This window comes from Glarea lozoyensis, assembly GCF_000409485.1.
Source record: "Glarea lozoyensis ATCC 20868 chromosome Unknown GLAREA5, whole genome shotgun sequence".
Lineage (NCBI taxonomy): Eukaryota > Fungi > Ascomycota > Leotiomycetes > Helotiales > Helotiaceae > Glarea > Glarea lozoyensis.
The window spans coordinates 834,178-854,493 of record NW_007361000.1 but is presented as its reverse complement, the minus strand read 5'-3'; the positions used below and the strand labels follow the sequence as shown (position 1 = coordinate 854,493).

At 46.9% G+C, this 20,316-nt stretch overlaps 6 protein-coding genes across 6 annotated transcripts; 3 read left to right on the top strand and 3 right to left on the bottom strand.

Annotated features, from left to right (window-relative positions):
• Nucleotides 1-682: 682 nt before the first annotated feature.
• On the top strand, nucleotides 683-6,076 carry GLAREA_04477 (uncharacterized protein; the record flags this gene model as incomplete). The annotated part of the gene is made up of 1 exon (XM_008086854.1): nucleotides 683-6,076. The coding sequence occupies one exon, from the start codon at nucleotides 683-685 to the stop codon at nucleotides 6,074-6,076; it is 5,394 nt and encodes a 1,797-aa protein (XP_008085045.1).
• Nucleotides 6,077-6,390: 314 nt separating this feature from the next.
• Nucleotides 6,391-7,685, bottom strand: GLAREA_04476 (Clavaminate synthase-like protein; the record flags this gene model as incomplete). Its single annotated transcript, XM_008086853.1, has 4 exons — nucleotides 6,391-6,516; nucleotides 6,582-6,715; nucleotides 6,766-7,504; nucleotides 7,554-7,685. The coding sequence occupies 4 exons, from the start codon at nucleotides 7,683-7,685 to the stop codon at nucleotides 6,391-6,393; spliced, it is 1,131 nt and encodes a 376-aa protein (XP_008085044.1).
• Nucleotides 7,686-8,913: 1,228 nt separating this feature from the next.
• Nucleotides 8,914-9,535, bottom strand: GLAREA_04475 (Thioredoxin-like protein; the record flags this gene model as incomplete). The annotated part of the gene is made up of 3 exons (XM_008086852.1): nucleotides 8,914-8,982; nucleotides 9,098-9,179; nucleotides 9,312-9,535. The coding sequence occupies 3 exons, from the start codon at nucleotides 9,533-9,535 to the stop codon at nucleotides 8,914-8,916; spliced, it is 375 nt and encodes a 124-aa protein (XP_008085043.1).
• An 899-nt stretch (nucleotides 9,536-10,434) lies between these two features.
• GLAREA_04474 (HIT/MYND zinc finger-like protein) lies at nucleotides 10,435-11,712 on the top strand (the record flags this gene model as incomplete). Its single annotated transcript, XM_008086851.1, has 1 exon — nucleotides 10,435-11,712. The coding sequence occupies one exon, from the start codon at nucleotides 10,435-10,437 to the stop codon at nucleotides 11,710-11,712; it is 1,278 nt and encodes a 425-aa protein (XP_008085042.1).
• A 667-nt stretch (nucleotides 11,713-12,379) lies between these two features.
• GLAREA_04473 (uncharacterized protein) lies at nucleotides 12,380-14,011 on the bottom strand (the record flags this gene model as incomplete). The annotated part of the gene is made up of 1 exon (XM_008086850.1): nucleotides 12,380-14,011. One exon carries the CDS (start codon nucleotides 14,009-14,011, stop codon nucleotides 12,380-12,382), a length of 1,632 nt encoding a protein of 543 aa, XP_008085041.1.
• A 3,618-nt stretch (nucleotides 14,012-17,629) lies between these two features.
• On the top strand, nucleotides 17,630-19,896 carry GLAREA_04472 (P-loop containing nucleoside triphosphate hydrolase; the record flags this gene model as incomplete). The annotated part of the gene is made up of 2 exons (XM_008086849.1): nucleotides 17,630-19,615; nucleotides 19,669-19,896. The coding sequence occupies 2 exons, from the start codon at nucleotides 17,630-17,632 to the stop codon at nucleotides 19,894-19,896; spliced, it is 2,214 nt and encodes a 737-aa protein (XP_008085040.1).
• Nucleotides 19,897-20,316: the final 420 nt, after the last annotated feature.

The following is a 20,316-nucleotide window of genomic DNA, read 5'->3' as shown; positions in this document are numbered from 1 at the left end:
CGGGACTTCCTATTTGCTGGGTTGGCTCGGTACCTGAAAAGTTTTGCGGTTTACGACGGCATGGAAAAGGAATGTTTATCTGGTCTCAATATTACACGAATCGAACGGAACACTTGGAAGGGAGAAGTTGCGAGGATGACTTGACTGACGGTGCATTGCTGATTTGCTTGCGAGCACCAGCATTCTACTTATGATATGATTCATATGGCGGCGACGAACGGACGATATCTGATGGACGCTCGGATCTGACAGATAGACTTAGGATCAATGGACGGATAGTATGGGCGCCTAGGATTTTGACTCTGTCGTTCTTATAGTGACCTTTATTCGGTGAGATGCATGCAAAATAGCCAAGTCGATGATTTCTATGTATAACTAGATGGGTTCCGCATGCACTCCTTCCATGCTTAAGGCTATAATCCATTTCTCTGGCCAACATCCATTGGCTATGAAGACCTGGTCAACAAGTATTCACCTCGACACAGATGTAACTAGTCCACATCACATGACCAATTTATCTGGCCAAGCGAATCTTGATTGGATTATTCACATCGCTTAGGTTGGATTACGGGGAGGAGTCATTCGCCAGGTACTTCTTGACTCCACATATTCCTTTATAACGACTGCGTCTGATCTTTTAACTCATGTCACAACCAGTTCTTTCTCCATCATCCAATCCATCATGGTTGATATCAAGTTGCTTTTGCAGTCCCCTGCAGAGGGAATCGCGTCATATCTTCGCGACGAAATGAATATACAACATCCAGATGAAATCACAGACGAACTCTTCACCGCTGCCAAGACTGACCTCATCCCTCCAACAGTGGTCGACGCTTGGCTTTCTATTGCTTCGAAATCCGGAAATACTATAGCTCTTGCGTTGCAGCAAGATTTCTCGGTGAATTTGCGGTCAACTGCCATCAAGAGGTTTGCCAAACAATTACGTGGAGACCGATACTGGACCCAAAATTGGACAACACTGGGAGGAACGCAAGGAGTACTTGATCTTCTAAGTAAATTCTCAATCACACATCTCAAAGACTTTCTTCGACAGATATTACGGCGTATGCATGGTGGCCAATCCGATGCCAAACGGGTGATGATCACCGAATTGCTGAAGGGCCTCCTTCCTGATCTCTACCCAGATTCCCCGTTCAGAACCACAGACACTCGACCGCTTATCAGCACTTATGCCTTACTTGTCCCATCTTGTACTCCCGAATTTGTAGAGGAACTACTTCGGGATGAGAACAGTCCTTTGCTCAAGAGCGCTCTTGATCGTCCAAGCTTTCCGGAGAATCTTCTCAAACAACATCCAGGCATTCTTCGCGTAAAATGCAACGAGGAAATTTTTGAGAACAAAAAGTCCAACACTATCAAACCTTTGGACTACTTGCCATCTGTTCTCGAAGCTAAGAAGTACCAAGATGTACGCAGCAAAACCTCAGGTTGGACGGAATCCATGCTCTACTCGGTCAACCTGCTCAAGGAATTGATCGCCCAACCACAAATTGAAGTTAGAGGCCACAATGTGGTGAAGATCCTGATTGACCCTCTTTTTGTGAAAGCAAAGAAGAAGAAGTTTGATGCTGCTATGACGGGGGAGCTCATGGAACTTTACATCGCCTACATCTCATCCCGCCCAGCTGAGTCGAAACATGTGTCGCTCCGTGGCACCTTCATAGAGTTCGCTATACGATGTTGGGCTAAATATCCTCAAAAAAGACAAGAGTTCGAACGCCGCCTTATCACCATGTTGAAATTCATTGCCGCAGATCGCCAGCACCCAGATTCTCAAACGTATCAAATTCTGGTGGACATGGTCTTGGGCTCTCTCAGGTGGCGACTTTTAAAGATTTTGATCATGTATACCCAGAAAGATAACCCCGATATCGAAAGCGATGATGACCTACGAAATGTCAGCCAATACAGTTGGAGCATTCGTTTGCTCTACACGATTGGCCACCCTTGGAACGTTTCTCTTCTCCGCAAGCTTATTAAAATACATGGTAACGATATGTTTCTTCGTTCAGACGGTTTTGTGGACTACAGCATCTTCAACAACATGGTTCGCGGTAGTAAAGTGGACGCTGTCTCGGTTCTTACCGACCTTGAAATTACTCATCCAGATTCCGATTACCAGAAAAGTTTCGAGCTTGCTCAAGAGCAGGTCAAAGAGCAAAAGTCCCGAGCCAATAAATGCAGAGATCAGGCAGAACGGGCTGGCTATGCCCGTAATGCGCTTCGATATGCCATTTTGAGTGGGTCGCTACAGCTCTATGGAGAGACTTTGCAGTACATCAACCGTTTTATAAAGGATCCGCTTACCGTTAAAACATTATTCTCGCAAGACATTCTCCACAGCCTCAAGTCAATCAGACTACTGTCTGGTATTCCTGTGGAATACAATGTTTCTTCGCTGACGAAGCTGGACCTAAAATTGATACACGAACGGGTGCTAGAAGCAAACAAGTTAATCTTCAAACTTTTCGAAACATCCTGTTCAGCTTTGAAGGAACCTTCATTCGCAGCTCATCAATGGAAAAGTGCTGCAACTATACTTGGACCAGTCATGGACCACCGCTTGACACTTGCGAAGATGCTTCACACAACCAACGGTGTTACCGATGAGCAATTGAATAAATTGTTCTGGGAAAACACACTGGAGCTGGCCATCCGGATGGAGAGAATATGTTTGGAACCTGAATATGAGCGTCTGGAATTGCAAGTCCCATCGGGACCACTAAACTTGCGGTACCAGCTAGATGATGTGGATGAATTGGACTCGACTTATCGCTTCGTTGAGGACTATGCAAGAGCTAGAGATGGTTTGTGGAAAGAGCATCGCCCGTCTGTAAATGCTTCAGCTGCTATCATTCCTCCTCCACTACCTAGGGGTCTACCAATTCATTGCTTGACCAAGATAAATGTCGGTCACGATTTTGCTAACAATCGCACTCCATGGTTGCTTGCACGAGCCAAAGCGGTCGTATTCGCTGGTGAAGAATCTCTAGCTCCAATTACGGAAGATCAAGATTTATTGCGTGCGATAGGACGGTTCGTAGATGGCTATGAGGTCGCTCTAAAGCTGTACGTCGACCAAGGACCAACTGAGGAAGCACAAAAAGAACGTTCTGTTCTCGCATGGAATCACGCAATCAAAAACCTGAGTCCGGGAATGACAAATGAAGAGGCCCATCGCAAGTGGAGAGTCAACTACAAGAAATTCCTTCCCGAATTTGAGATCGTTGATCCAGATGAACAGCGCTGGAAGTCTGTTACTTATCCAGTTCTGCCTTTCAAATCGCCTAACGAAACCTTTCAGGAGTGGGATCCTCTAGATGAGTTTCGACCTTTTCCTGAAATCAAGTCCAGGATTCTTGAACCAGTCACTTATTTAGACTGCTCTGTTTACAACGATCGTTGGTCAAGTGTTAATTTCGAAAAGTCCTCGTCTTTTGATCCACCAACACCAAAGACTGTCGGCGTTCCATCTCGTGCTGGAGATCTTTGGAAGCTAGAAAGGTTGACCAACTCGCAACTCCGACAGCCCGAGGTTCGAGAAGGCTTCATCGTCGCCGCACTTCAGTACCTAGAATTACGTCTAGAGCCTGCAGACAGTAATGAGTACATTCTCAGCAGGGCATTTCCGGAGGAGACAGATCATCGCTATCCAAAACTCTGGTTGGATGAGGCGGCCATCGACAAGAACTCGACTGACATCGCGGGCCCCGTACATCTTCTGAAGCTCTTGTCCGACACGACGCCCCCCAGCCTTTTGCTCAAACTAACCAGTTCTGCATTTAACAAATTACTGAAGGCTGGGCCCGAAGAATCTACAGCTCAGTTAGGCGAGATTGTGTATCGCCTTGTATCTCTGCTGGGGCATAGCGACCGCCCACATCTCGCATATCCCTTCATTCTTCAAGCTATGATGAAACTTCCAAGTGCCAGTGCTTGGCACAGACAACTCTTGTCACAAACGTTCCTAAATGGCCTGTCCCCGAACCAAGCAAAGGCTTTCTTTCGTCTATTTGCAGATTCAATATCGCAAGCCTTGAAAGAGGCCCAAGAAAGAGCGCGGAAAAAGGCACAACAAATTTCAGAGGAGATGATTCTCGTCGACAGGAAGCCTGAATCCTCCAGTGATGCACCTGCAAAAAAAGTAGAGCCCTTTGTTAAAATCACTACTATTAAATATCTCGCCCAGCTTCTGGATTCTCCGCCCTGGATTCCTGAGGACTTCTCGGTCGATATACTTGTGCAGCTTTTCAAGGACTCGAACCACATTGATGTTCGAGTTGCAATTGTCAACAGCATCATTGCAATGCTCGAGGCAACCGTCATCGGAGGCCAGGATGATCTCGAAGAACGGCTCATTGCTGCGCTCGAAATGACAATTCCAGTTGCCACCCGTTTTGATGAGGCGGTCAATCTTACTGACGCCGATTGGGATGAAGCGAGACGTACTGAAATTTTGCCTGAAGCACATGATATCAACAGATCACTGACTCCGGGTCGATCTCTTCCTCCAATTTTTGCATTAGTTGCTAAAGTTCTTGGATCTGAACTCTCTCCTGAGACTCAATCTAAGATTGTAGATCGAGTCATCGTTCCAATCATTCATGGATCTATAGCGACAAATACCAAGTGGTTAGAAATGTACGCTGAGAAGCATGATATTGACTTTCAACACCTTAACCTTCCCCGTTTACCTGTCAAACCTATCTTTCTCAAGACACTTCTCAGGGTGGCACACACCACACGCAAGGAGATTCTAGATCTACACTACAACTTCGTGGTTATTAACGTCGAGCCACCTCGGGAGGTTGTGGATTTCAATAAAAGGCTTCGAGATGATCCCAGACTTGTCGAGCTCGCGGAACACAAACATTGGCTCTCACTCTATGGGCAAGGAGACAGAGTCCATGGGTACGATGGTCTCTCGTTTGCAACCCTACCCAGCCGTTTACGAGACACCACAATGCTTTCTCAAGCACAAAACCAAGCTTTCAACATCTTCCGAACACTTCTTGATCACTCCGCCTTCGAAGCTACCTCATTCATGTCCTATCTGACTGTTCCGTCCCTCGAGAGTAGCGAAAAAGCTCAAACCTGGGAACGCGCTAGCAAAATAATCCTCGAAAAAGCTCTTGCTTGTGTGAAAAGCCTTCGAACACCAGAGTGGCAACGAGATGAGCATCGCAAACCTAAAACTCTGCCAGACACATTGGAATGGCAGTCCTCGCTCCTTCCATACCCACAGCTTGATGCTTCGTCTCAAGACATCAGAGCCTTTACCGACGCTTACCATGCATGGATATCGGGTATCGTAACAGATACTCAACCCTACCACAACAACCTGACTCACATCAAATTCCCTCTCAACCATCTTCTCGGCGAACACAAAGCCGAAGTCGCATGTATATTGGGCCAACTCCGTGATAAAATGTCGCCAATCGACTTTCTCTGCCTCGAACTATCCGAGACCCTATTCGGCCACGCAAAGGTCCCAAGTCACGACGGCGTGACCGAAGTTTCCAAAGACATTATGCGAAGTTGGAAGAGAAGCAATCTAGAATGGGTCCGAAAAATCGGGAGCAGAATGGATTCGAAATCCACGTTTACGAATGAGGCGTGGAGGGTATGTGTCTTGGGGAAATCAGGTACGTTATATGGCAAACTCGGTGGGAGGGCCCCGGGGTTTGGAAGGAGTGGACTGATTGGAAGTAATAGTTTAGAGACGGGTCACATTTATCATGCATCGGAGTCGTCAACAAATAGCTCTGGGTCGTCGACGGGCGGGTCTGATAGGATGGATATTGAGCTTTCAAGTCGGGCTGAGAATTTGAGAATTGAGGGTATGAGACTGAGGCAGATCGCGGCTATTAGACGGGGATTAGGAAGAGGTAGAGGTAGAGGTAGTGGAAGGGGTGTAAGGAGGGGTAGAGGAAGGAGTACGGAGAGAGGTAGAGGTGGAGGTAGAGGTCTCAGAAGAGCCAGAGCCAGAGGTGACAGTGGAAGGGGATCTATTAGTGGGCCTCCGGGATTCGATAATATGGATTGGGTGACCTAGTTGGGTGAAAGCGTCATATTTTGGGTACTTATCATTAGCGGGATATTATCACATATAGTTATGATTAATCAATAAAACAAGTATTGGGACTTGAGTACTAGACTCACTTACACCCAGCTAATGTGCGCGTTTAAAAGCAATGTTCAGCTACAACTCATACACCATACGTAGTAGTGAGTTTAAGTACTGCCCGTATTTTGACTATATGTTAGGTGCTCGTTCATTCTGGCCAGGACGTATTTGTCTTCAAAAGTAGATGTTCCACTCCAATACTAATACCGATACCAGCTCATTCAATTGACAGCATAAATAACTCATTTACCCTCCTTCCTAACATATTCAGTCTCATACGGCTTCTCAGCTTGTGGTGTGATTCTAGCCAGATGTCTGCGTTCTCCACTATCCCAGTCCAGAGTCGCCGAATGAACTGTAACACGATTCTGCATGATACATCAGCATCATGTTTGTCACGTACACATAGGCGAGGAATTAAAAAGCAACTTACATCCCACACCACAACAGTCCCCGGCGCCCATTTAACCCTAGCTTGCCAATCAATACCCCTCCCAATATGATTAAACAAAAACGCCAGCAGCGCATCACTCTCCTCTTTCTTGAGACCGACGATACTGCGTGTAACTACTTCTCATTAGCCCCTCTTAATTCGCAGAGACCTAGGAAGTACTCACACCCGGTATTAACATACAAAGCCTTCTCCCCCGTAACCGGATGTGTCCTCACGAGCGGATGTTCATTCTTCACCGGCTCCCGTCTCACCACGCCTCCTTTGTCTCTACTGAAAGCCGCTTGTTCGAACCCTGAGTGTACTGCCTTAAGGCCATGCAATCGCTCCTTCAACGGCTCGCTGAGCCGGTTGTACGCCTCAACCTGATTCGCAAACAACGTGTCGCCACCTGTCTCAGGGGCATCGAACTGGTACAGGAATGTGGTGCCAGGCGGTTGCAACTCATAAGATACGTCCGAATGCCATGAGACACTGGAGTTGCGGCCTGCGAGGAAGGAATCAAATTCAGAAGTCCCGGGCTTGCCGTAGCGGTGGACGATGTGCAGTTCTGGAAATCCTTCGGGGGAGCCGGAGGTTGGGTGGATGTGGTGAGGGCCGAAGTGGCGGCCGAAGTCGAGGGCGGTTTGGAGGGGGAGGTCGGCGAAGTCTTGGTCCCGGAAGGCGACGACTTTGCGTTGGGCGACGATGAGGGCAAGTTGGTCTTTTCCTGCGGAGGTGAGGCTGCTTAGTTGGATGCCGTGGATTTCGGAGCCCGTTGTGGGGGTTAACTTGATGTGTTTTGTGCCGGTGGGGAGGAGGTCTGGGAAGGAAGAGTCGGCGGAGAGGCCGGGGTCGACGTGGTTGAAGGGTTCGAGCGCTGGGTATTTTTGACCGTGGTTCCAGGTTGGGAGATAGTGAGGGTACTGAGGAAGTTAGCAGTTGAATACAAGGCAAGGCAAGTGAGATTTTTACCTTTGCATCTGTCTTGCCTCCTTCGACTTCGATTTGTCGCTTAACTTTTGGTGCCTCCTTGTTCGCGAGATTGAGCTTCTCGAGCGAGACTGAAGGGACCTCAATTGGTAGTTCTTGGATTGATGGGGCCATTGTGAGTTATTCGAGTACTGTGGTAGTGATAAATACAGCTTTGGAAAAGGTCCTCTTCCTCAGATTTCTGCACTTGAAAGGCTGACTTTGGTTGAAGAGCGGGGTATTTATACTTGAGTTCCCCATACTTCACTTACCCGTACAACAATGACAAGCATTTGACTCGCAGCGGTCATAATAAACGGAGTTAGCAGCAGACGCCGTGTTCCGACAACCTGGTGTAGTATACCTCCCTTCTCCTCATATAACACAAGAGATGGTATCTGCAAAGATGGTGTAAGAGTGGGAAACTGAGCTGTAATGGGTATAGATCTCTCATCAATGGCAAACCAATCCTCCAATTGAAGTGGTTGGATAACCTTAGATCCAAACACGCAATAGCAACAGTAGTTTTAGTCATCTGATGTGTTTGGGATTGGATATTGTCGTTGAACTGATAGTAGCAAAGACTGCCCTAAGTAAGCGAATGGTGTGCTGTGAACGTGGAATGGCATCAATACACAACGAACCACCAAATCGAAGAGTGGGATTCAAGCCAGCCAGTTGGACGTGCCATATGCCAAGGATCTTTCAACATGTATTTGATATGAAAATGACCAGTTATAGGACGACTATCGGATGAATCGTTCCTCCCCTCTGGTCTCCTCTGATGATTTCGCTTAATCTGGGAAGGGGACTTCGATGTGTAGAGTCGATGTCGTTGAACATAAATCGTTTTTGGGAAAGAAGTCTTCCAGACAACGAACTTAGCAGGTTTTGCAAAATCGTTCTCGAAATTGTATCTGGAGCGTAGCGGTTGGAGTAAGTAAAAATCAACTCCGAGATCAATGGACAATCATCACTTCCTAGCACAATGGCCTCACGCCTTTTCCTCGATGTCACGAAAACCAGCTCCAAATGACCCCCAAATCTGGAATGCTACCATCATGATTTTCGAGAAATTGGTGTTAAGGACCATGATACCGAGGCACAAACGTGATTACAGAATGCATATTCTGCTCATTTCGTTGACAGCACTCGATGTAGCACAACTAAATGTGTCCGTGAGAGTCTGAAAAGCCACAAGTTCGATGCTTATAGGCATGAAACTCCAATGCTTACGTTCTCGACAACAAAGACTGTAGATGGCTCAAAGATAGACTATGAGTTTACAACAAGAAGATGGCGCAGGGATAAGAAATACCTCATTGCTCAAACCCACGCTCGAGCCGCGAAGATAAAACCCATTTCAATCCTTCAAGAAAGCATCCAACTTGGCTTGATCATAAACATCAGCTTCCACAAGCTTGTCCCATTTCTAGGCACAAATCAGCATCGGATATGTCACACTTTTGATCCAACTCTCAACGCTCAAATCCAATTGCCCTTGCTCCGTATCTTCTACAAGAACAACAGTAAAAGGGAGAACTCACATCTCCAGTAATCTTCAGCAACGTAGGTAATTTTTCAACCGCAAAAGGCTTTTTCTTCCAAACATTCTCGGGATCTCTCCAGCTGCAATCATAACAAGTTAGCCATTTTTAGTCTCTCGTCATATCTTATCCCCTCAAATTAACCCTCACAACCCCCTTCGTGATAACCCCCATTCTAGCCTTGATTTCCAACTAAAACACAAAGAATACTCACACAGTCTTCACCCCCACAAAAACAACTTCCACATCCCTCCCCTCCTCCGCGAATCTCCTCTCAATTAGAGGCTCTGCATCTCGACAATCGCCACACCATGACTTCCCAGTACTGGGGTTTATGGAAGCGTAGAAGATGATGTATTTTGTATCCTCAGGCGTCTTTGAGAGGGAGGTGGAGAGTGAGTGAGGGGTTGTAGTTGATGAGTGGGTGTTGATTGTCATTTTTTCCTTGGATATTTGGAAAGGGAAGGAATTTTTGGGTTGGGTGGTGTGAAATAGAGTAGAGAGTAGGCGGGAAGGGAAGGAAAGTAGTTTGATGAATGAGATGAGATGGTTGCGAGTAAGTATCGAGGAGGAAATATGCAGGTGGACCTCGGGAATCTGGAGTTCAGCCACGGAAGAATTTAATGGCGTCAGCCACAGTTCAAATTACGCGAGTGGGTCCTTGACTTCGACGACAGTGAGGTCAACCACTGCAAGTTTTACGTGGCAACGACTTTTTTCAAAATTGTACGCTTTTAAACTATTCTAATTTATATTCCTAAGACGTACACTATCGGAAAGATGTTCTCCATCTAACTCAACCTTGCCTCAACTCCACCACCATATCAACAGATATCAGGGCCTTTCTGGCTACATCAAATGTCATAAGGACGAACAACATCCACATCCCTCTCCATTTCTCTTTCCTATTCAGCAATATAGTTTGTATTTCCCTCGTATGTCTCACTTTGTCGGTTCTTGCACTTTCAAAGTTTTTCTTACTCGAGTTCGCGGAAGGACAGATTGGGACGTCGTAGGTGCTTTTGACATCCTTTCCATTTTGTTTTTAGTTTGTCAACACTGCTTCTTTAAACCTCGATGGCGTTTCCTAGGCAGAGTTTCATCTGCTAGATGAAATTCATGAGAGACTTGAAAGAGAGGATAAGCCATTTATAACTAAAGGCGAGTCTGTATCAGATATCTGAAAATAAGTTTCTTCCCTAACGTCGGTGTAAAACCTCAACTTTCAGCTTACATTTCCTCACCTTCATTTTCAGAATGCCCCCATCACCTCTCCACTCCATGCAAAACTCTAAACTCCCCAAAATCTTTTCCCATCAACCTCGCCCAACACCAAAATGAACTCTCAACATTGCACAGTGTGCAGTGCCCCCAGAAGCCGCCCCTGCAAGCAGTGCGGAAGTGCTGGGTACTGCTCCCAAAAATGTCAAGAAGCAGATCTACCAACCCATCAGCTTCCTTGCGAATCCTTCTCCCAATTCGATCTATTCAGTAGACCGAGCGATAAACACTTTCTGGCCATCCACTTCCCAGTCGATGAGGAAAAGCCTAAGTTCTTCTGGCTTCAATGTGCCTGGGACGACAGAGATCATAATGAATCCAACCAGTATCCCGATGACCGTTCAATTCCTAGACTCGACTCTGCTATCGAGCAGGAGATCCTTCGTCGTAGTTACACGTGCGAAAAGCCCTTGTCAGACACGCTGTTCGTTGCCTACCGCGAACAATTCAAAACAGATGGATCGAAACTCAACACCAGCATCACGGCCATCACATATAAACAACCCATGAAACCCTACGAGTGGAAAGGTCCGGTGGTGGCCTATGCCAAGAAGGGACAAGGACTCGAGCACCGCTCTTGCAAAGATATCGAGATGAGTGACTTCAAAGATATCGCCGATTACTTCAAAATCTACAGAGCAGGCGACGATGACTTCAGAATGTTGAGAGTTTTCGATGGTCTCCAAATCCAGCAGCCAGCTCAAAAGCCAAACCAAAAACCGACTGAGCAACCAGCCCAACAGCAGCCCAACAGTCCAGTAACAGCCGTCGAAGGAGTCCGAATAAACTGTTTTGGCGACCAAAAGATCTTGAACAGACCAGCCTTTGAATCCGTCGTCCTATCATCCAACGACCCTATCTTCTCCGGACACTTCACCTCTGACATCGCCGCAAGCATCGGTATCCCAATCTTCACTCGCCACCTTCCGCACGATCCAAAATGGGCCAAAGACCCCCGACCAGCAGCCCACGACGGACGCAGTCCTTTCGTGAACCAATATGCCACATTCCTCCATCTCTCGCTCAACCCCTCCAAAGACACCTGGCCCTTGGCTGCGGACGATTGGCGGAGCAGGGGAGGCAGCGCCATCATCGTTCGGCAGGACAAGAAACCGCTATTACCGATCGATGCAGAGGCGTTGTGCAGATACTGTCAGTTTGAGGTTCTTCCGCTTCTCAGTCACTCTTTGGGGGAGTACGATTGTGAGCGGCCGATGGAGAAGAGTCTTGTTTTGAGCATGATATGTCGTCCTGTGTTTGAAATATACTGGCACAAGTTGGCTGATGAACGGAAGGTATCCACGGTCCGTGGTGCTCCTTATTATAATGACTGATGTGGAAGATACGTGCTTGGGCGTGTTCTACCAGAATGCGAGTGATGGAATTCATTTATTGTAATCTGCGAGAACCATTGGGAGAATGTCGAAGATGTCTTTTGGGTTTAAAACCAAGATCCAATTTGTTGTCAGCTACCATAGCGGTGATTATGATAAGTGTGTTGGCAATTGGTTTACGGGGTTTGGGCAGAATGTGCACCTGTGTATTCTCTCTTTAAGCCTAGTGACTAATAGAAAGAACATAATCGTCGTATAACGATCGGTTCTGCCTTCTCACTTGTGTATGCTAAGACTGAAAGAAGTAAGCAAGAGCTAGAATTCTTCCATACCAATGCTAGTTAGATCTTGGAGTTGTAACCTACAGGTCTGCCCAACCGACAAAATCTCGCGGCAGACATCCTTCTCCACATGACGCAAAGCACTGAGAAACTTAAGAATACTGTATATTCAATTCTATCCCACCCATCTCGCTTTCAAAAAGGATCGTAAAAACCAGAGTAAAGGTACATGGTATAAGGCAAAATCGGCGATCACAGTAGCAAAACGCCCTGATACTCATCTAACCAGTTGACCGCTCCATCTCTTTCGCTGAAACATGAAAAATAAACCAAGAAAACTTCAAACGCCAACCCCATCTATCATGAATCATCAATCTATCCAATCCTCATTCCTGTTTCCCAAGACCCCGTCGTCCTAACCAACTCTTCTTCCTTCCCGCATCAATGCTCTTCAAGATCGTACATAGACCCCTCGATTGACATGGTTTGCTTCTTCCCAAGTTCTTGAATCGCGGTCCAAATGGTCCGTTCACGTAGTGATACTGACCTACAAACCTCCACTGTCTAAAGTCCCTGAGGGTGTAGAACTTATCGCCCCAGCGTCCAGCATACCACCACCAACCCATTGGTGCTTTGGGATTGTTGAGAGCGGGTTGGAGACGATCGGCCATGTCTTGAATGGTGAGACTGCCTGAAAAGAATTTCGCGTCGGCATTGTGCGTGATGGACGTATTGTAGTGATATGCTAGATAGTTTTGGGCGGGGTCCCACAGAGGACCTTTGTCTGTTACGTCGGCCAGCAAGCCGAAGGGGAGGATGTATGGGTGTTTGCCGGGTGTGGCATACATTGCGTGCGAGCCGTAAGCGCTGTACAAAACCGGTCGGCCTTCTCTTCCTCTCCCTTCGCCCTTCTCCACGGCGTCATAAGAGTAGGCGAGGCCGCCAGAATGAGCGGAGAAAAATACAGCTTTGGGTACACCGTTGTAGAACCGGATTAAAGAATGTTCCCAATCTCCCACATGATTTCCAAACCGGACGTTCATAACAGTGGTCCCGAGGTTATAACTGTAGAAGTAAAACCAGAATGCATCGACAATCCCATCTCCTTTGTCAACAATGACTAGGGTTACAGGCGCAGGAGAGTAACCCCCAGGGGACGAAAGTATTGGGCTTCGAGCATTCTTCTTCCTCAATTCCAATCGAGGAGATCGGTTGTTGGACTTCTCGGTGATAGGATCCGCCTTTTTGTTTCCCTTCACACCAAAGGGGTCATACCAAGGCTGCTGCTCGAATGAAGCCGAATCATCTGCTGTGAATTCGATATACTCGTCCTCATCTACTGCATCTTCATCGACTTCCTCTTCATCTTCGTAAGGGACAGGCTTGTTGTAAGCACTACCTAGCCATTCCGGACGTTGTTCAACATCATCCTTACTTTTCATGAACAAGTGCCTCCAACTAGCCTTCTCGTTCAGCTTATGTAAATTGTAGACTGTATGATGAGAGCTGTTTTCCATCTGCATCGACGTGTGGTTTATGTATGGCATTGTATGCATCAAATGCTCAGCAATATCGGAAGGCCAGAATTGTTCTTTCGAATAGAGATGAATCAGAGGCGCATGGTCCAGAACATATTGGGGAACCTCTTTAAGCACATTGCTATCTCCATCCCAATCCCCAGGAACTGGCTTGTTGTTTCCTGCAATGTCCTTCCAGTCAATCTTATTCGTATATTCATCCTCGCCCAAAACTAGTGGCTCCTGAGCTCCAGCCCTCTTCCTGTTCTTGTACGAGATCGCGGCAGGATCTGGGTGGTAATGTGCCAGCCCGCAGATACCCAACCATCGACATGACTGGCGGTCAAGGAAGTACTTCGACGTCGCAATCCATTGCCGGTCCTCCCTTTGCTCCTCGGACTGCCTCGTGTTCGGATCGAGGTGCTTATGCAGAGCGGTAGCCGCGAAGTATAATCCAACGAAAACGACAATGGCGATGAGCGATCGCCGTAGAGCATACATGGCGACGCAGCCTCGACGTCCTCGAGACTCTCTATCTATAATTCCCGATATCCAGGTTTAAGCATTGAAAGCTCGACGAGGCCGGCGGAGCTGTTAATGTTGATGATCACCTTGACATAAAGGCAAGATACGTCAAATACCGACACTGGCACAGCGAATGTTGATCCGACTCAATCGACGCAGTCGAGAGGGAAAGGGAAACAGAAATAAAGAACGAGAAAAGACGGGCGGAGTAGTAATGGTTATGTAGATGACATGACTAGGTGAGAGGAGGATGATAAATCCACTACGACCGACCAGCCAGGTAGGTATGTTCGGACGATGAATAGCTTCAGACAGAATGTTCGAAGGCCGAAGGATCCGGTTCCGGTCCCAGGCTGGATCAACTTCATGGGGCCTTACGTGTGAATGGGCGACCCACCCTCGACCTGCCGCCACAGCCATTCTCCCCTTCGAGACAAAGAACTTGGCCAATACCACGCTGCAACGAATCTTACGAAGTAGGACGTGTGAAGAATTATCGCCGTCGTCGTGATAGGATATCATGCCCCGCATTGAAGCTATCCCCGTCCATTTCGTGTCGGGAAAAAGGTTGAAATGATGCAAATGGCTGAGGAGAAAGAGGCCGCTACGCAGACGATATCCTTGTCTAGACACTTGCCATATCCACGATTGTCGGCAGTGACACTCGTGACATGGGGAGAAATCATGCATGTTTACAGCTTCAACTTCATATTAATTGGTACACGTTTCAATCGATGTTGATGGTAGTATGAACCACGATTTAGTCATGACTTAATACGGCTCTCCGCTTAACGTCTGTTTACATTGCACCCAAAAGTACGGTGAAATCCGCAGGCGCTTCATGCAGTCATTCAAGTTCCAGAACCCGAGGATCGACCCGATGGTGGAGCACCTAATCGGCGTTATCGCCCTCTTATCTACACTGCACGTGAGAGCCCCGCGCTTAGTGCACTTCAAGTCCGAGAGCAACTCTTTCTCCCCGATTAATCGTTTTCACATCGGGACTTGATATTCAACCATACACCGGAGCTATAAGCTTGGAGGCATATAAGCTTGATCTTATGCATAGTCCAGTTCAAGTCAGCAAAACACCACATATCGTCTGCAGCACTCCCGTATCGCGCTGTCTTTCCCTGCATCTTGATGAATAACTCCAACATATCATTATTCGGTCTTGAACGGAGGCTCATCGGAAATGCGGCAGATTGCCAAGCGGCAGTATGCACACTCGCCTGATACATATTTCTATGAGTACCGAAGTACTTAATGCTTGATCAGCTAGAATTCTCTACAGCTCGTTCCGGACGATCCGGGGATGGGCATACGACACCAGTGATGCCTTTACTCTTTGGCTGAACTCGGCGTCAACGGCGCTCTGAGATTACCGAAGAGCTGGTTCTCTACGTATGTTTTAAGTTTTGCTGATCTGGTATTTCTTGTTTCTTGTTATGAGGCCAAGAGCCGGATGTCGTGGAAACTAGAGAAGCTCAAGTAGACGTACTTTATCTATTGGTATCCAAACTCTAGAGGTTATCGTTCTTGAAATAGCCAGAACCGTGTTCCATCGTCGTAGCTTTTCTGTTTTCGAATTACGTTTCCATCTTAATCAGCTTCCTCATGAGTATGCATTAAGGAGACATTTATACGAGTAGTGAGGTTGGCCTCAACTAATCAACTCGTTTCTATTCTGATCAGCTGGAAACCAGGAATCCAAGCACTCTTTTCACTTCCTTTAGCTTATCACTCAGATCCTGCATTATCTTCACCTGCGAACCGTCATGTCACTGCCCATCTGCTGCTCTTCATCCAGAATTTCGAGTCTCAAATTGTCTATCTGGTATCATACGAGGACCAAAACCCGAATTTGCCCAGTTCTGCCTCATGTTAAATGAGAGAGAGATTCAAAATCCGAATAATCGAGCAATAGAAAAGGTTCGTGGTTATCCAAAGAGTGTGAAATACCGGATATTTCAAATCTATTACACTTGTGGGCAGTTTTTTCTGCGACTACTCATGCAAATCTCCGATGCATGTGGTATCTGTTAACACGTAAGGGTCAAGCGCAGGCACCCTGTTTTGTAACAAATTCTGCCTTGGTATACTATTAAATTCTTTGGTTCTATAAGCGGCAAACTATCGCACAGATTAGTCAGACATGGTGGTCGGTATCCTTATACTTAATACACTCCAAAGTCTCCTTCATAACTGTCCTAAGAATGGAAGATCAATAGACGATGGCCTAATGTCTATTGTTCGCTGCGGACTGTGCCGGGTCATTAGCCAAGAGCCGGTCAATGTCTATCATGTCAGTCGAATCAAAGTTGACAGAGACAGTTCCAAATCAAGCACTAAAGTCATATGGCAGACACGATCTTGTTCCTCAGAAAAAGCTTACATTCAGACTTTGCACCATCAGTGCATCGCTGAATCCGACAAGCTTTCATCTTTCAGTAGGAAAATCGATCTGTCCGCGTGGGTTTGTTCATCCATTTTGCATCTTCGCTGATTACTTGTTAGTGGTTAAAACAGAACTATGATCTGGAAATGAAGCAACATAACAACACCATAATATCAACGTACGGCTTCAAATTTCCATTGACAGCGAAAGGATGATTGTGTACTCGACCCGCCGGGTCGCCAAGTTGTATGTGGCTGAGTTTCCAAATCTGCCCTTTCTGTACGACCAACATTCAATGGCGACTTTGGAGCAAACAGCCTCGACCTCAACTCAACCTAAGACTTGACCAAACAAACATTGCTCAGAAGCGCCGTTGTTCCAATTCTAGAAACTAATAGTAGTAACGAGGTCTCGCTGGTGGCCTGGCTGAATTCGATCTCCTGGTCTACCTGATAGACATGTTTTTAACCACAAATCGAGCTTCTTTCTTTCGCCATGGTCGGGAGAGATCCACCAGTGTTTGAAACATTCGAGTCTGGATTCACAAGTACTCACCGAATGATTGCTTTGGTCGATGTCTGTTTGGCTGCGCCTAGCCGGGGTAACGGAAACTCGCAGGCTTTCCATACTTGCACACATACCTCAACACCCTTGAAAACTTTTATACTGCTTCGGACTCATCAAATCGTCAAACAAGAGATTAATCTCTGATTCATGCGCCGAACGAAGCTGTAGTTACTTTCCGTCCGATCTTTAAGCTAGTTTGCACCTGGTTAATTGATTTCATCTCTCCTTCCTATCCGTTTTTCACTTCGAAGCCATTGGCTCATTTATCAATCAAGGACAACTCTCACTAGGAAACTGCCTGCCCGGAAGCGAGAATGTTGGAGAGGGCCGCTGCATTTGAGTTTCTTCGATTGGTGTTTCTCGTCGTGGGTCGCTCGGGAGGGGCCACCCAGCCTCGTTATTGAGCCCAGCGAAATGACCAGACTCACGGCCAGAACCAGGTAGAAGTCTCCATGTTTGGATCTTCTTTCTTCGGTGAGGGTTCAATTTGATGATAAAGGCCTCATCCACCTCTTTCATATTCTTCACCACTACCACTTATCCAAACAACCCTTATTACGCAACACACAGAACAACGAACAAAATCTCAGTTGAAGCACTCAATCATTTATCACACAAATCAGACTGCCATGTCTGGCGAGAGCAGCCCTTTGTCGGACAACACTCCAATGGATTCTCCGATGTCAGAAGCGGTCGATTCTCCGTCATCGCTCGCAGAACTGCAAACGGAAGAGCAGCGCAAAGTACTCGACACTATCGCTCGAGTCCGAAAATGCGGCTTGGAAGGTACAATTTCATTGCCTCAAATAGTCGTATGCGGTGATCAATCCGCGGGGAAGAGCTCCGTTCTTGAAGCACTCACTGAGATCCCATTCCCCAGGAATGATCTTCTGTGCACTCGCTATGCTACGGAAATCATGCTTCGAAATGCTGCTGAGGATTCAATCACAATTAGAGTCATTCCAGATTCTAACCGCCCATCAGCTGAACAAGCTAGCATCAAGCTCTTTGAAAAGTCCATTACCAACTTCGACGATCTCCCAACTATCATGGATGATGCAATGGCGATTATGGGGATTGGGGTTCTCGATGCCACTGATGGTAACGCTAAACCTCCTGCGTTTGCCCGAGACGTCCTCAGCGTTGAGTACGCTGGTCCTGATCGACCACAACTTACTCTCGTGGACATACCCGGATTGATTGGAGCTGAGACCAAAGCCACCACGAAGATGGACATCACCCTTGTTGCTGAGATCACCAATCACTATATCAAGCAACCTCGAACAATTTGTCTCGCAGTAGTGTCTGCTGGTACGGATTACGCCAATCAATCTATTCTTGATAGGGTCAGAGAGGTTGATCCGGAAGGAGAGCGTACTTTGGGTGTCATTACTAAGCCCGATCTTCCTGATGATGGATCCGGTCACCAGGCTGGCTATATTGACCTGGCGAAGAACAGAGATATATTCTTCAAGTTAGGATGGCACGTCGTGAAAAATCGCGCATGGAAGGAGAAGGATGCCACCCTTACTGAGCGGAAGATGGCTGAAGACACTTTCTTTAGAACAACCAACTGGAGAGAGCTACCTAAGGAGTGCGTTGGTATTGATGCGCTTCGACGCCGACTGAGTATTCTTCTCTTTGAACATGTGAAGAAGGAACTCCCCAGCCTTCGGGAGGAGCTCGAGGACAAGCTGGTAGAGACTCAGGGACAACTTGAGCAGCTTGGAGACCCACGATCCTCTGGAGAAGAGTGCAAGACTTATTTGTCCGGTCTCAGTCTTGAAGTCTGGCAAACATGCAGAGCGGCTATTGATGGCCATTATGAAGGAGGATATTTCCATCATGATGTTGATCCACAGTTTTCGATTACATCTCCTTCTACGCTTCGCCGGACTCGAGCGGTTATCCAGTTGCTCAATTCAAAGTTTGCCGAGGACATTCGTTTGAAAGGTCACAAATATCAAATCCACATGGACAGTGGTAATGACGACGCATCTCCCGCGGAGTCTATGTCTTTCGGTAGCAAGTTATCCGCTTCGCCAAAGAAGCTCAATAAACAAGCAGCTCTTGATTGGGTTCGCGACGTCCTCGTCCGCACTCGGGGGAAGGAACTCATAGGGAACTTCAACCCTCTAGTCATCGGTGATCTTTTCTGGGAGTTGTCCGAGAAATGGGATCGTCTCGCACATACTCATGTCGACCAAGTCGCTACAGCCTGTCAAAATTTCCTGAAGAACTTGCTTACGGACAAGTGTCCAGAAGATGTTGAACGACGCATCTGGAACACTAAGATCGCTGATGAATTGAAGAAACGCCACGCCGCTGCTCGAGCAGAATTGAAATTGATCATGAACGACCACAAGAATTACCCAATCAACTATAATCATTATTACACTGACACAATCACCAAGCGTCGACAAGACAGACAGCAAAAGGAATTAACTAAACACATCGAAGATGCTACCACTCAAGACTACAACAAGCAAGGCTTCCAGGTAGTTAGCAAAATCAACGTTGAGCAGGTTGTCACGGCATACAACAAAAAAGTCGATCCCAACATGGATAACTTCAGTTGCGAAGAAGCTCTTGACTGTCTCTTCTCTATTTACAAAGTAAGTCTCCTCGCCTCCCTCTTCCCTCATCTTTCTGACCCTCTCCCCCATAGGTCGAGCAAAAAACCTTCGTCGCAAACGTCACCGTGCAAGTAGTCGAGCGTCACATCGTCCACGGCCTCGAAACCATATTCGATCCCCTTTACGTTAATTGTCTTACACCTACTCAGGCCGAGATGTTGGCTTCGGAGCCGGCGGCTTCGAAGAGATTGCGGGAAAGACTGACGGATCAGATTCGAAAGTTGGATGAGGGGAGCGAGATTTTTAGGAATGTGTTGTAGGTGGTGGATGGGTGATGAGTGGGAGGTGTTGATGGAGACCGCTCAAGGGTTTTGGACTGGATGTTTGGATCATTTTTGTGTTCTTTGGTTGTTTGATTAACTGATTATAGAAGTGCGCTATTTGGTTGGGTAATACTCTCCTTTGCAAATTAAAAAACTCCATTCTACATCTACAAAATATATCGCACGTGTCACTACTGATCTGTGAGTTTTCCTCCCACATATGGCACGAATGCCACCAAGTCACTGACCTAACAATGCTTCCTCTTTCCTTCTTCCTCATTTTTCGCTAGGTAACAACATGTTCTAATCTGATATCTCAAACTATCAACGGGGAAGCGCCCATGAGTCGGGTAGGATTTCAGTAGGCCTTTAATGCGAAATCAAACCCAATAATGCAAGAATATTCTCTCCGATAAC